The 14,990-nt window shown below is 41.5% G+C and overlaps 1 protein-coding gene across 2 annotated transcripts in view; it reads right to left on the reverse strand.

Annotated features, from left to right (window-relative positions):
- The window catches only part of Nfia (nuclear factor I/A), a 372,020-nt gene that overhangs the window by 20,058 nt on the left and 336,972 nt on the right, over positions 1 to 14,990 (reverse strand). The window contains exon 10 of one of the 2 annotated variants that reach the window (XM_013022282.1): positions 9,620 to 9,711. The exons of the other annotated variant lie outside the window; for it this stretch is intronic. Coding sequence (XP_012877736.1) covers positions 9,620 to 9,711 — 92 coding nt within the window. The remainder of the gene's footprint in view (positions 1 to 9,619; positions 9,712 to 14,990) is intronic. 2 annotated transcript variants of the gene reach the window in all.

Here is a 14,990-nt window from a genome sequence, read left to right on the forward strand (position 1 = left end):
CCAAACAGATCCCATTTTAAGGCAATATCCTACCCACTACAAATAGGTTTCTCAAAAAAAACGCAGGAGGGCAAATGTCTGGGTGGGGAAACAGTGGGAGAATTCTCACAGCAGGCATGGGATCTGTCTATCAGTGGACCTTTAAGGACTTGGAGCTGGTGGTAGCCTTTGGAAAGTCTAGGTCCTAAAGGGCCCCAGCGTGGACTCTTCCCTCTCCCAACTAGGAGTCACTTAGAGTACAGGAACAGGGGGCAAAACCCATTCTTCTACTTGGCCTACGACTGTGTGGATACTATGCTGGGGACCCTGCCCTCACCGTGTTCCTGCCAGTGTTCACAGCCAGGAACTTTTCTTCTGCATGACGCACCTGGCTTCAAGTGTAAAAGAGAGCCTCAGAGAACTGCTGGCAGCTGGGTAAGTGCCAGGGTTCTTCTAGGGCACTGGTCACAGATGCCCTGGGGAGGCATAAGCCACTGGTCCCCCTTTCAATTAACCTCCCCAGAGTCCATGTTTACTTAACCTCAAACAGAGGCTGAGGAGACAATGCCACACACATGCTATTTACTGAGCATCGACTGGGTGCCACATCCCAGCAATCATCAACTAAGAAGCATCCCCGAATTTACAGCTCTTTCCTTCTTCTTCCCTCCCCTCCTCACCTCTGTCTCTCTCTCCCTCCTTCCTTCTCTGCCTCCCTTCTTCTCTGGACAGATTCTAACTATGCAGCATAGTCTGACCTTCAACTCACCATCCTCCTGCTTCTATCTCCTCAATGCTAGGATTACTGGAGTGTATAGCCACATCTGTGTTTTGTTTTCTTTTTTTGCCAGTCCTGGTGCTTGAACTCAGGGTCTGGGCACTGTCCCTGAGATTCTTTTGCTCAAGGCTAGCACACTACCACTTGAGCCACAGCACCACTTCTGGCTTTTTCTGTGGATGTGGTACTGAGGAATCGAACCCAGGGCTTCATGCATGCAAGGCAAGCACTCTACCACTGAGCCACCTTCCCAGCCCGTACAGCCACATCTGGATCCCCGAATCTTTTTCAATCAAACTAAAGCATAAGTTCCAAGGGGATAGGATTGTCCAAGTATACGAACAGAATGAAAGGAGCTTCAGCATTAGCTCAGTGGTGAGGTGCTGGCTAGCATATCTAGAATACACTACCAAAGTAGAACGTGAAAACCCAAGGTTCTGTTTATTGAAAGGTTTATTTTAAGAGTGTCTCATAGCCTGTCAGTGAGTCAGCCACCGAGTGTATGTGAGGGGAATGTGTCAAGTGCTTACAGGTTGGTGTGGGAGATGGGAGGTGGGGAGGATTCACTCCTGCCCACAGTAGTACAGAAGGAGGGGAAGCAGACTGCGTGAGAACTCATCTCTGCCAAGTGTAGCTTACTCAACACCTGCTGCTGGAGGCTGAGGACATGAGAACAGGAATGACCGAGCTCCAACTCCATTTAGGCCCCACTTTCCCATTAGATTCTGGGAGCTACATTCACTTCTTGCCAGTTCTCTCTAGTCAGATTTCCCACAAACTCCCCACCCTACTCCACCCCACCCCTGACAGTTATATCTTCCTTGGGTACGTCGAGGGAGAAACAGGCATAGGCTGCTACCTGTACATAGATGACACATGCATCAATGTAGCCAGGTATAGACCACTTTTAGTGCAGATGTCCATTAGAGAATCCTAGAGTTCAGATCTTGGGAAATTTGTCTTGTCCTAATTTGCTAGAAGGCTGCCTTAGATGGAGCTGTGCATAGATAGCATGTAAATATAAAGCTCACAAGTCTTTCCCTGATAGAAGACCTGAGTTTGTGTTTTGTCTTAATGACTCCTACAGGGTCTTCAGAAGTCACATTCTCTCTCTCTCTCTCTCTCTCTTTCTCAGGGCCTGGGAGCTTTTTCACCCAAGGCTAGTACTCTACCACTCTGAGCCACAACAGCACTTCCAGTTTTCTGGTGGTTTATTGGAGATAAGAGTCTCATGGTCTCACAGACTTTCCTGCCCAGGCTGGCTTTGAACTGTGATCCTAAGACCTCAGCTTCCAGTAGCTAGGATTGTAGGCATAAGCCACCAGCGCCTGGCTTAGAAGTCACATCTCTTTAAAGCTCTTTAAAAAAAATGTACAATAGGGCTAACTATAATAACTCTACCTGCCTCAAACGTCTGCTCTTAAGATCAAATAAGAAACCATTTTGTAATCCAGAAAATAACTGTCACTATAAAACTAAGAAAAATATCACTGATTGTTTAAGAGGTATTAGCACTTATTTTTCCTGTATTAACAGAATTTAAAACTTAACAATTGGAGATATAGATGCAAACATTTGTGTATGTATGAATATTATCTATCATCTATTTATCTATCATCTATAGAAAGACAGAAAGAGCTAGAGAAAGGGAGAGACTAGACTAGAAAATCAACTACCAATGGAGGAAAAACCAAGAAAAAATGTACACATCCTTTTGTAGGGACAAGATAAAGTGTCAGCCAAGATTGTACATGAATAAAAGCCATGCCTGTAGCTACTCTGCTGTCTGGTCTCAGGCAGAGGCCTGGTATTTTCTCACAGACAGACTTAGAGCATTCATGAATGAGTGAAGCAGTTCAGCTTGACTGGGCAGATACATGCACTAAGAGGAAGCTGGTCTTCAGAACAACCAAGTTCAGCACTATGCCCATTGGAACCAGTAGGTGCTGGCCCTGGTGGCTTGATGCAAGGGCTTCAGTCACTGAAGACTATCTTAGAGAGAATGGTCAGTAAGCTTTTACCTCAAATAATTAGGGAAGCAACAGTTACCTGGGAAAGGAAAAAGTTCTGGTGATTGTTTTAAGTCTTGGCTATCTCAATTACCTTCAGACAAATTTGCTCCTCTGAGGACCAAATGAGTGTGCTCATCTGTAAAACATGAGCAATGGTATCAGCCTTAGAGGGTGCTTCAGGATTGCAGTACGGCTGGCTTAACATATGACATCAACTTGACCTAGAACATTTAACTTTTCTCAAAGCAGAGGCAAAAGGCTTCTCTTTCTTTTTCCTCTCTTTTTCTTCCTCCCTTCCTCCCTTTTACCCATATTCCCTCTCCTCCTTCCTTCATGCTTACATTTTTATTTTTTTGGATGAGGAGGTCACAGGGCAGGGAGCCAAGCTAGCCTCAAACTTTTGCTCTACCTCCCGAGGGCTGGGATTACAGGCATGGATCAATAGGCCTGGCTAGCAAATGGGATTGTATCTGCCATTCCTCTCTAGTCTTTTTTTTTTTTTTTTTTTTTGGGTCCAGTCGTGGGGCCTGAACTCTGGGCCTGGGCGCTGTCCCTCAGCTCTTCAGCTCAAGGCTAGTGCTCTACCACTTGAGCCACAGCGCCACTTCCGGCTTTTTTTCTTTTTGCTTATGTGGTGCTGAGCAATCAAACCCAGGGCCTCAGGCATGCAAGGCAAGCGCTCTACCACTGAGCCAATTTTCCAGCCCCTCCTCTCTAGTCTTAAAAGCTAAGTTATGCAGGCTTGTGACTGAAATGCTCAAAATCTGCTTTCCGTGGAAGGCAAAGAATGGGGAAGAGAAAGACTTTCGTTTTCTTCTAGGGAAATCCAAATTTCTTCCTCCTGTAACGCCCCAGCAGAGCTTTGAACCACTGTGTGGTGTCTTCTCTTAGGGTAAAGAAGCTCATGTCAGGGTGGGAAGTGTGCAGGAGGCTTAGCTAACTGAGACAGGGCTGCAAATGAAGTTGGTGTGCTGGGTGAGGATGCCACACTGGCAGGGGTTGCATTTCTTGGAAGTGAGCAGTGAGGGACAACTGGCTGATATCTGCACTAGCAATGTCTTAGTCTGGTGAAGATAGAATTGAACCTTTTGTCTTCTTTGGATGGGCTCACTCTATCTACCATCTGACTGGCAAGAATTAAAGTACAGGGAGAAAAGGAGTAATGTACAAGAACCATATCATCAGACCAAAGTGAAATGAGGCTCCAGCCTCTTTTGCCCCTTCCACTCTTTGGGAAGTCCTTATACCTCATTCTGGTCATGGAGCCGCTTGGGCAAAGCCTTATAGTTCTGGTATCACAAGTTACTACAATGTTCTTGCCAGTACTAACCTTCCTTCTTTCCTTCCTTCCTGTTTCCTGTATGTTATGTCTTTCTATTTCTTCCTCTAGAATCTACACAATTTGAGAAGAGTTTGTGTTCTCTCATTTTGTAAGAAATAGAAAAAGCAACATTAAGTAATCGAAGAAAAGAATGCATGGAGAATTTTGCAGATTGCCTGAGCTTTAGTTTCTCATGCAGGGCTTCCGGAATAAAACATATGGAACGACAATGAATGGAGACATTCTTTCCCTATGTCTCTACCACCCTGATTCCTTTGTGTACTCCCATCCAAGGTGACTTGGTGGTGCCATGGACAGTCGGCTACCAAATCGGTAACAGGCCTGGAATTTAGCAGTAGGGGTCTCTTCAGATCAATTGGTTCCCAGCACAGGGATGTGTGAGGCTTATGTGTATGTTGGTACAGTTCATGAGGCAAGTGAGTCAGGCAGCTAAATGATTTATTAAGCAAAGGTTACAGCACCTGTGCCTTTTTGTCAGCAATCAGGCCCATGGCATGCCAAGCGAGTCTTCTAATAGCCCAAATGGTAATTTCATTTTAAACAGCATTTCAGACACCACCACGATCCTGTTCATGCGAACAATGGTAGATTTGGGTGGTAGGGAGGAAATGCCTATTTTAAATATTGTTTGCACTCATTTTTCATTTTCAAGAATTAGTCCTCATTGGAGTTCCGCAGGTTAAGCAGTTTTATTTGAACATTCTGATTACACTAGTGCCTGAATCAAAAATCAGTTCCTTTTTTACTTCTCCTGTGTCAGGACTAGCATTTCTATTTACTAGCTGATGATGAAACATTAACTTTACTTCCCCTTCCTCTAAGCAAACCCCTTTTCTTTTAATGGCTCTCGTTTCCAGAAACAAGATTAAATCATGGGATGAAACAGATATGTTCATTGGCATTCTGGTATTTGAGACAATGGTAACAGTGTCCCAAGTGATGTAAACACTTTATGCTTAGAGACGTTTCTTTATGTTAATTTTCACTGGCCTGGGATATTACTGAAAAATAAGAGGTGAAGCGTGGAGTGAGTGCTGGTTTCTCTGAACAGGTGGCTGTCCACAGGTGCTCCTCATGTAAAGGAGAAGAGCCTGCAAAATGGAGGGGGCTGGAGGCAGAAGAAAAGGACAGGTAGTTTGCAGAAGGATTTAAGCACTGTCCAAAAGAAGGATGAGACTTCCCGAATACAATTGGAAGGCAGGAGAGAGGAAAGTAGCTCACCACAAATCTAAGGAGGATGCAAGTTTGCTTCAGCAGAAGGAGAAATTCTCTGGAGAAAAAAAGAAAACCAGACTGGAAGGGAAGGAAGGAAAAATGGCTTTCAATTACCCTTGTTATCTCTCCCTACCAATCATTACAGATGATGAATAGGTGCAATAAAAGCCAATATTCAATTTTTCCAATTTACATGGAAAGAAAGCCATAATGTACTGGTAAGGGGAAGAAACAGCAGGTTACCGAACAGTGTATATAATATGATCTCATTTTGCAATTTTATTTGTATGTGTAGAAACAGTCGGGATGGATTTATAAGGAAATGTTAGCAGTAGGGCTACAAGTGATTTTTATTATTTTTCTCATCTGTACTTTCCATAGTTAATATGTTTCAGTTCTGTAATAGGAAAAAGCCATCATTTAAAAACTTCTTTGTAAATTAAATTCACTCTCTGTGTGTAGAGTACCTATTACGTGCCTGGCAGGAGAATGTAGTAGTTTATCCTCTTGAGAGGGTAAAGGGCCTTTAATTACGCTAATGATTACACTTTTTTTTTTTTTTTTTGGTCGGTCGTGGGGCTTGAACTCTGGGCCTGGGCGCTGTCCCTCAGCTCTTCAGCTCAAGGCGAGCACTCTACCACTTGAGCTACAGCGCCACTTACGGTTTTCTGGTGGTTTATTGGAGATAGGAGTCTCACGGTCCCTCCTGCCCGGGCTGGCTTTGAACCGCGATCCTCAGATCTCAGCCTCCTGAGTAGCTAGGATTACAGGTGTGAGCCACCAGTGCCCGGCTTGATTACACTTTTTAAATGGTGGTGAGATGCACAGATTGATCATCTGAACAACATTTTGAATGTACAGTTCAGAGGTACCGGGGACACTCACTGTGGTGTGAACACCATCACCATCATCTCAAAAACCCTCCCACATACTACCCTCCCCTTGACCACTGGCAACTTTCTATTTCTATCCTTCCTTCCTTTCTTCTTTCTTTCTTTCTTTCTTTCTATCATGCCAATGCTGGGGTTTGAACTCAGGGCCTCATATTCTTTCTTTCTTTATGCTCAAGGTTGGTGCTCTCCCCCTTGAACCACACCTCCATTTCCTGTTTCTATCAATTTGGCAGTTTTGGGTATCTCAGGTAAGCAGAATCATACAACATTTATCTATGACTTACTGTACATATTGTAATGTCATCAGGACTCATCTATGCTGAGGCATGGATCAGAATTCTCTTCCTTTCTAAGGAGGAAGGCTATTCCACTATATATGGCAACTGTATTTTATTTAGTGATCTGTGTGCTGATAGACACTTGGATTGTACAAGTATCCCTTTGAAACTTGGATAGGTGTTAATGATAAGATTTTAATGTGATTTCAGATATAAAAGCAGGAAGATGCTATAGTATTCTTGAGAATTAAACACCAGTCTCTGGATATGTCCAGGGAGCAGTACAGTTAGAATGCTTAGAGAGTATAGGCTTTGCCATCACAGAGAACTCAGTATTTAATTTTCACTCCTTACAGTCTGATGTCCTTGGAAAAAAAATCAACCAGGTCTTTTGGTGTTGATTTCCACATCTGTAAAGTGGAGACAATTATATCTCTTGCATTGGGGTAGTTATAAAGAGTAGCCAGGTAATGTCCTAAAATATGTAGCATGTAGGAAACACTCAATAAATAGAGGCAGCATGCAATCAAGTAACTCATTTTTCTTCAGGACATTCTTTCTGTAAGTTAAAAACCTACACACACACACACACACACCCATACATATGTATATATACATATATATGTATGTATCCATATATATATATATATATATATATATATATAGGTTTATACCCTCTAGGAAATAAAACCGGATTACCTCTAATCCATCTTCTATAGGATGATGCTTTGAGTATTTTGAGACACTTCCAATGGGAACATATCTTTGAGGGACAGATTTTTAGCTTACATTTATTCACAGACTTAAGTAGAGGATACCTCTTCTGCACTGAGAAAGCTCAAAAATCTGCTTGGGTTTACCAGAGGTAGAAAGCAAAATTCTGCTTTCCCAGAAAAACCTTTTCCTATATTTCAGTAAATACATATTTCTGGCTTTGTAACGATTATATCAACATAGAAAATGCAATAATTAAGCTGCAGACTCTGTTTCAATTATGTTTTGGAGAATTCCTGTCAAACTTTCCCTCTTTTAGGCAATGTCTCCCTGAGAGGGAGCCTGCATTTAGGTCTATTGATAATTATTGTATTGTTCTAGAAAGTAGTTTCTTTTCAAAAAAGTTAACATGTACACATTGAAATATTTAGAGTGCACAATTTTTATCTCAAGGCATGCACACCTGCACACATATTCACATGTATGAACAAATGACAACTCCATTAGCAAAGTTTCTCATAAGATAATTAGGAATAGCTTTCTTCAAGCCAAATGTGGCAGGTGTCAGTTTTTTTTTTTAAAGAAACATCTAAGCTGTTGTCTCTGTAATGCCAAATATTTAATGCAAACCAAAGGACTTTAGTTCCAGATGCCAATACTGAGTTTATATGACATCATCCAACCAGATGCGTGGAAAATTTGGATTTTTAAGAATTGAATTTTTGTGGTCAGCCTCATGAAGACCGAGTCCCTGGGTTAAATAAGGCATTTGTGAGACAAAGAGATATTGGACTATAACACGTTTTGACTGTAGAGGAAATGAGCTGAATGGAACATAGGGTACAATTTCAATGTTCTGAGTCACAGCTTATATAAAAATATTCCGTAAAGTACAAACAGGCCATTCTAGAGGTTCTATTTTTTAAGGTTCTTAATAAAGTAACTCAAGCTTTGGGAAAATAAAGTGACCACCCAACAAAGAGGCACCAGCCCCAATTGTCCTTTTTCATAGAATCTGAGGATAAAAGAACAAAGGAAAACATTAAACTTTTGGTTTGTTTTCAACATAGATGGTTTTAAGGTGATGATGCAATTTCAAACTCACCAGGAAAATATCTGAATCTTTGACAGTATTGGAAAAAAAATAAGCAAATGACTGGATGTTTATGGGAGGAATGAAATAGGAGATTTTAATACTGGACACTATGTACAAGCCAGTTTAGGAAGAAACAACAGAAGTGAGAAATCCAAGAGGCAGCCCTCTCTGCGTCCTTGACTCTCCCTGCTCCAGGAGTGCTGTGTTCCTGTGACCCAGCTCGGGTGAAGGGAATCTTCAGAGTCAGTGTGGGTCAGCCTGTGCTGTCCACAGAGCTGTAAGCAAAGCCCTGTGAAGATGGAGCATTTGAACCTAGGCAGGCAGGCATGTTATATCCATTAGCCCCCATTCCGGTCACATCCTTACAAACTGATGAACAAATTACTAATTTGGCATCTAGGGATGACACACCCAGGTATAGGCCCTAAACCACTCAATAATTTTTCCAACACCTTGCTAAGAACCTTATGGAGAAAATATTTTCCTTTGCATCAATTAGGATAAGATAGGATCCCATTCTAATTAGAAAATCAGGGAGTAGATTTCTTTTTTAGGTCCGAGACTGGGACTTAAACTCCATACCTGCCACTGGCTTTGTTCACTGGCGAGTGCTCTACTCACTGAGCCGTGTTCCAATCCCTCAGAGCATAGTTTATTCTTAAATCAAAACTTGAACCTAATTCTAGCCTGAGATTCTTCTACACATGTACCTGGGAATACAAAAGCTCACTGCTTCTCAATTCTCAGCAGCCACTCTGAAACTGTTTTTCAAGAAAGATCTTTTCTCCTTGAACTATAGTCCCAGGCCCTGAACGTATTTACCCAGTGTGTCCCAATGAGGTGTGGACATTCTGCACACCTCTCTCAAACATGCATCCTATTCATTCCCTGCCCACCCTCTCCATGTTTCCCAGAGGCCAGCAGTCACCCCTCTAAATGCCTCCTATTTCTGGAACTTCACAGCAACTTAATAGGGCTCAAAAAACCCTTCCCCCCACCTCTTCCTTTTAGAAAGCTTGCCAGGTTTCTGGGGAACTATAATGAACACAGAGGAGTGGCTGATCTCCCTCCCAGCACCCCAAGCAAAACCGGATGGTGTGTTTGCTTGGATTCCTTGAGAATACAGAGAAATGTGGCTGAAGGGCTGGGGGGGGGAGGGGAGAGGGGGGGGAGGGTGGGCTGGTGGGGGACCAGAGTCAGGAGGAAAAGGGGCTGGGCCATGCGGCCTGCTGTGCCTGGAGACCAGTTAACAAAATGCACCTGATGAATAATACAAGCTGCATCACATACGGAAAAGATGAGAGCGGCCCACCTGTGTCTGTTGAGGGATATTTACAAAGCTTGGATCCCGTGGTCCAACACTGACGAATCGGTTTGCGGGGGAGGTGCTGGGTGTCGAGTAGGCTGTGAAGGAAGGGACACATGCGTTCAGGAAGCAGCACGAGATTGCGCACACAAACAACACCAAAACATACAGTCTCCCAGCCGACGCAGCTGATTAACAAGGAAATGTGCAAACACTGTAGCTAGCAAGGGCATTTTAGACAGTCCAAAAGGGGTAGCAGGAGGGAGGAGGGGAACTGGTTTCTGACTGCTGTGATTAAACAGGGTCAAGTTGGTGTCCGGAGGAGGAGCTGTTTTCTTATCCCACCTTTCAAATTAGAACATGCAGAGCATTCGCAAAAGTACACTTGCTATGTTAAACAGGAGCTCTGGGGTCAGAGAGGGGAGGAGCACAGTTCACTTAAAACCTTTGCTTTTCATGCTGTTATACTTTCTTCTAAAAGTCATGAGCTGGTTGGAGGCTTCTATATCTAGAGATGAAAGAGGAGTCTTTTCAGAAAGAGTGAATGGGCTCTCCAGGGTGGACGTGAAAACCATTTAGAACAAACTGCCTTTATAGATCCCAGGAGAGTGGTTGGAATGTTTATGGTACCTAAAATGTGCTTCAAATTGTCCTGTTGGTACTTTTGCTTTCCTAGATCCCTTCTGTAGGGCAGAACTACTGGAGCTGCTGTGTAAACAAAGGTATCACACTGGGGCTTCAGGTTCCAAACTTCAATTGCCTATGCTTTTCATAGGTCTGTTGTTGTTTTGCTTATATTTCAGAACTTCGCTCCAGAAAACAAACAAACAACACCAACAACATCCCAAAACAATGGCTTTTGTGTTTCTAAAACCAAAGTGCATTTTGTTGTCTTGGTGTCCCACAATTCAGTCCTTTACCATCAACTCCAAGGAGTTATTTCTTCTTTCTAGGACTTCTAGATGCTAGCTGAACATAACTCCACATTTCTTAACAGTAATTATGATAATTGTCAACGAACTCCAGATGCATACCATCTCAAGGGCAAAGAAGATTCGCAACTTCTAAAAGCATAATTTCTTTCCCCTTATTGATGTCATCGACTTCTCTTACTTTGATTTTCTGCTTTAAAGACAACTGTTCACCCTTCTAGGTCCTCTTGTGAGGAGAAAAGTCCCGCCAATCTGGCCCAAGTTCCACTAATTATCGGTAAGAGCTCTGCCATTCAAACAGATCTGTACTTTAGGGGCACAACGATGCCATGGTCAGGCATACCAAACAAAGGATGAGTAGGAGGGCCCACTGTCATTCTTAAACTTTTTGTTATCCTAGAATTTTTTTAAAGGAGGCCTGATTCAGAAATCATTTCATAGGAAATGATCTAAATATATGGTATGTCATATCGTCTAGTAATGTGAAGCTAATGTTTTTCTTCTGTACCTCATCTTCTGTCAGACTAGTTTGAACAGAATTGAGACAAAAATTTGCATTTAGCTATTTCCCTATATCTTTCCATCCTGGGTATGAGGGAAATTTAGCTTTTCCTTTTTCTTTTTTTTCATTTTTAAAAAGTTCAGTAAAATAAACTCCTGATTATTTGCTTTTCTTAGCCCATGGCTTTACTTTGATACACTTTAAGAAATGGCAAAAGAAAGTTATATGTTGAAAATGGTGGTCTATTATCTGCCAGAGTTATCATTTGGTCCTAGCACTCACGGAGTGTGAAGGAGACAGGAGGAAGCTAGCAGGTGAAATAACCTGATGAACTAGTTACTGGTTAGAGGAAAAGTATTCTGTTCACACATACATAGGTAGGTGTGTAGGGAAGGTATAAAAAGAAATGAGGCGTATGTTCAGGTACTAAGGCTACATTATTAGTGATATGTTGATTTTGATCATCCTGCTTGCTTTAGACACAGAAGAATTTCCTGCAACATTTTTGCCACACTGATGATGGCATAAAAGAGCGTGTTAGCTGGTCCCAGAATACATGCCTTTGGCATGCTTTTCTCTATCGACGAAAGCAAGCTTACTAAATCTGGAAAGGCATTTCTATTATAGTTCATTATTTTAATTGACCAAAACTTCCCATTTGAAAGAAAGTTCATCACAGAAAAAAATTTAGCTTCCTATAAATAAAATAGCATATAAATACTAATATTATATAGTATAGTATATAAATACTATAACACCAATAACTGGATATTTCTTTTTCTTTTTGCAATCATGGAATAGAACTTGCAGTTTAGGTTTCAGAACATTCCAGAAGGGCTTTAATGCTTTCAAGGGCTACTAAACTGCACCAGAGTTTATTCTGGTTAGTGGCGAGAGGTGGGAGTATACTCGTATCTTAAAACGGATATTGTACAAAGGAACCTGAGGGATCAAAGTCATAGAATGGTGTGAAGGGAAATTTGTTCTGTAGAAAGTTAGCTTCTGAGTAAAATCAGAGACATAGGAAAAACCAGGGAAGGAAGAAAAAAATTGTGACATCTTCTGTTTTTCTAGCTACAATAGAGAGGATATTCTCTAATAGCAGATGTAATTCCACAAAAGATATGACATAAGTTAAATTTGATTTTTCTCAAATCATTGAACTAGGGTGCCATACTCTTGGAGAAAAAAAACCCCACCATCTAAACATTTTATTCAAACAACCTCCTATACTATAGTCAACATTACTGCAGAATCAAGAAAAAGGGCACAGGGTTTAAGATCAGCCTGGGCATAACTTTTCAAAACTCCATCCTAGTCAAGTAAGTACCAGACACTGTGTTCAATTTCCAGTACCACAAGAAAAGAAAGAAAAAGAAGAGTGATGACTAATTACATATAATTGTGTTGACTATGGCATTATATTGCATTCACTTAATTCTTTCTTAATTATAACTTTATTTTATTTTTTTGTTGGTCACGGAGCTTGAGCTCAGGTCCTGGGTGCTATCCTTGAACAAACTCTCTCTTTTTAAAAAATATCTTTATTGTAAAGGTGATGAACAGGAGGGTTGTAGTTACATGAGTAAGGTAATGAGTACATTTCTTTTTAAACACTGTTACTCCCTCCCTCATTTTTTTCCTGCTTATCCCTCCTTACTCCCTTCCCCCTCAAGTTGTATAGTTCATTTCCAACATAGTGTCAACAGAGTATCATTGTTGCATTGAGCTCTTTTGCTCAAGGCTAGCACCACTTCAGGGTTTTGAGTGGTTAGTTGGAGATAAGAGTCTTACGGGGATTTTTCTGCCTAGGCTGGCTTCGAACTGTGATCCTCAGATCTCGGCAGTTAGGATTACAGGTATGAACCTGGCTTTAATTATAACTTTTACTTCTTGTCAAGAACAATAATCAAATGCTGGATGAAGAGCTTTGGGAAATCATAAATGTGATCTTTTGTATCATTAAAATAATTTTTGAGGGTTAATAGAGACATTTTTGAGACTTAGTAGACATTTAGGGGTAATGGATGACTTTTATAATGTCAACAAGGAAAATCCATTTAGCAATATAAATATATGACTATTACAGATTAAATTATTTACTTAGCAATATCACTGTTGCCCATTTTCCTATAAGAAGCTTTATTAGCTTATCTTTATTAATTGCACCACATTTTCCCACCCTCTAATGTCTTTCTTCACATAATGCTAGAGTCTTAATTAGTAACTATCAAAATCTCAGCGAAGAATTTGACCCCATATTGTACTGTGTCACATTGTCTTTTTTTATGCATTACCGATTCTGTAATACGTCACTTAGGCAATACAGGAAATGCCAGAAAGGAAGGGCTGGCCTCAGGAAGGGCTGAAAGAATGGTCAAGGGCAGTTCTTTCTTTATAAGCTATAGTTTATAGGGCCTCTGAGTGTTCAGAAGTCTCTCTAGGCACTGTGTGGATAAGGGGGAAGAGTATAGAGACCTCATCAGCACTGGTCTTTACAACTCTGCTGGGGTCCCTAGAAGGACTTAAGTGTCTAGGTCTCAGAAATGAAGGTGCTCAATGCCAGTAGCCAATAAGAATTCTAGTTTGTATTGTTCTTTCTTTCATTTTTCTAGGTAGGAAATAAGGGATGTGTCTGAATAAATGAATCATGACATTTCCAAATGATTTAGTGTGAAATAACCTTCACTCACCAATTACATCTGCACTTGCTGTTAAGAACTCTATAAATATATTTGTGTGTGTGTGTGTGTGTGTGTGTGTATGCTTTGGTTTTGGTTTTGTGTCTTGAACTCAGGCCCTTGCACTGTTACTTGGCTTTTTTTGCTCAAGACTGGTGCTCTACCTCAACTTGGGCTTTCTGCTGGCTAAGTAAAGGTAAGGGTTTTTACTGCTTTGTCTGCCCAGGCTGACTTTGAATGGCAATCTGCAGAATTCAGCTTCCTGAGTAGCTAGGATTACCAGTGTGAGCCACCAGGGCCTTCCAGTTGATGTATTCTGAATAGAAGTAGTTAGTGCTTTCCTGACAAGGGAAAAAATATGACTGAGAAGGAAGTTAGATATTAAAAATATTTGTACCAACATGAACTGATGCTTCCTTATCTCCTAGATCTAACAAATAAGATGTGAGTCTGTGCTGCCTGTTTTGCGAATAGGTAGATGGTTCTAGTTTGGCAACTAGTGAAATATATATAGTTATGAGAGGTAGAAAAGAGAGAGAATCTAGGTTTCAGTGCAGAGGGTGACTGGAAGGTGAGCTGCCTTTTGAAGGGCAGTGTGCCTGTGGCCGGTTTCACCTAGGCTGGGGTAACTGAGGTTGATAAGAACATTAGAAAAATAATGCAAGAGAACAGGTGAGTTTTGAGCTTCAGAATTTACTTCCAGACACTAAAAGCATGACAGGAAGTCCCCTAAACCCTGATAGGTAGTTCTTCTCTCTGATACAAAATGTTAAGACAAATTTGTTTTCTGTATAACCGAAGTTCCAACTCCATGAAAGTGGTGGCTGATCTCCCTATTGTTTTTTTATCCCCTGGGACTCTACCAAGATTAACTTTTGGAGTGCATCAGAGATAGCTTTTATTATGGTCATATGCTCTCTCTTATTCTCACCTTACTTATTCTAACACTTGCCACGTATTGCCCATGACTGGGTTACAAAAGTGACCGATACTCAATGGTCTCCTCAGATGCTAGAATCCACTGGCCATAGGTAAGAAAAGGAGAATAGGAGCCTAAAAGTAATAGAAATAAAAACTCAAAGAGGTCTCAAACGACTAGAGGTCCCAGGGAGGATGCCCAAGCACCGGACAGAGCTGGGAAAGAGGCAGATGGAGCATGCAGATTCATCTGCCATTCAGCAAGGGGAGTCAAAATTTTAACTCTGAGACTTCAGTGCTTGAAAGTGGAGGGGAAGGGGCCTTTTGGAACTTTTCTTCCCCAG

This window comes from Dipodomys ordii, unplaced genomic scaffold, assembly GCF_000151885.1.
Source record: "Dipodomys ordii isolate 6190 unplaced genomic scaffold, Dord_2.0 Scaffold61, whole genome shotgun sequence".
NCBI classification, from domain to species: Eukaryota; Metazoa; Chordata; class Mammalia; order Rodentia; family Heteromyidae; genus Dipodomys; species Dipodomys ordii.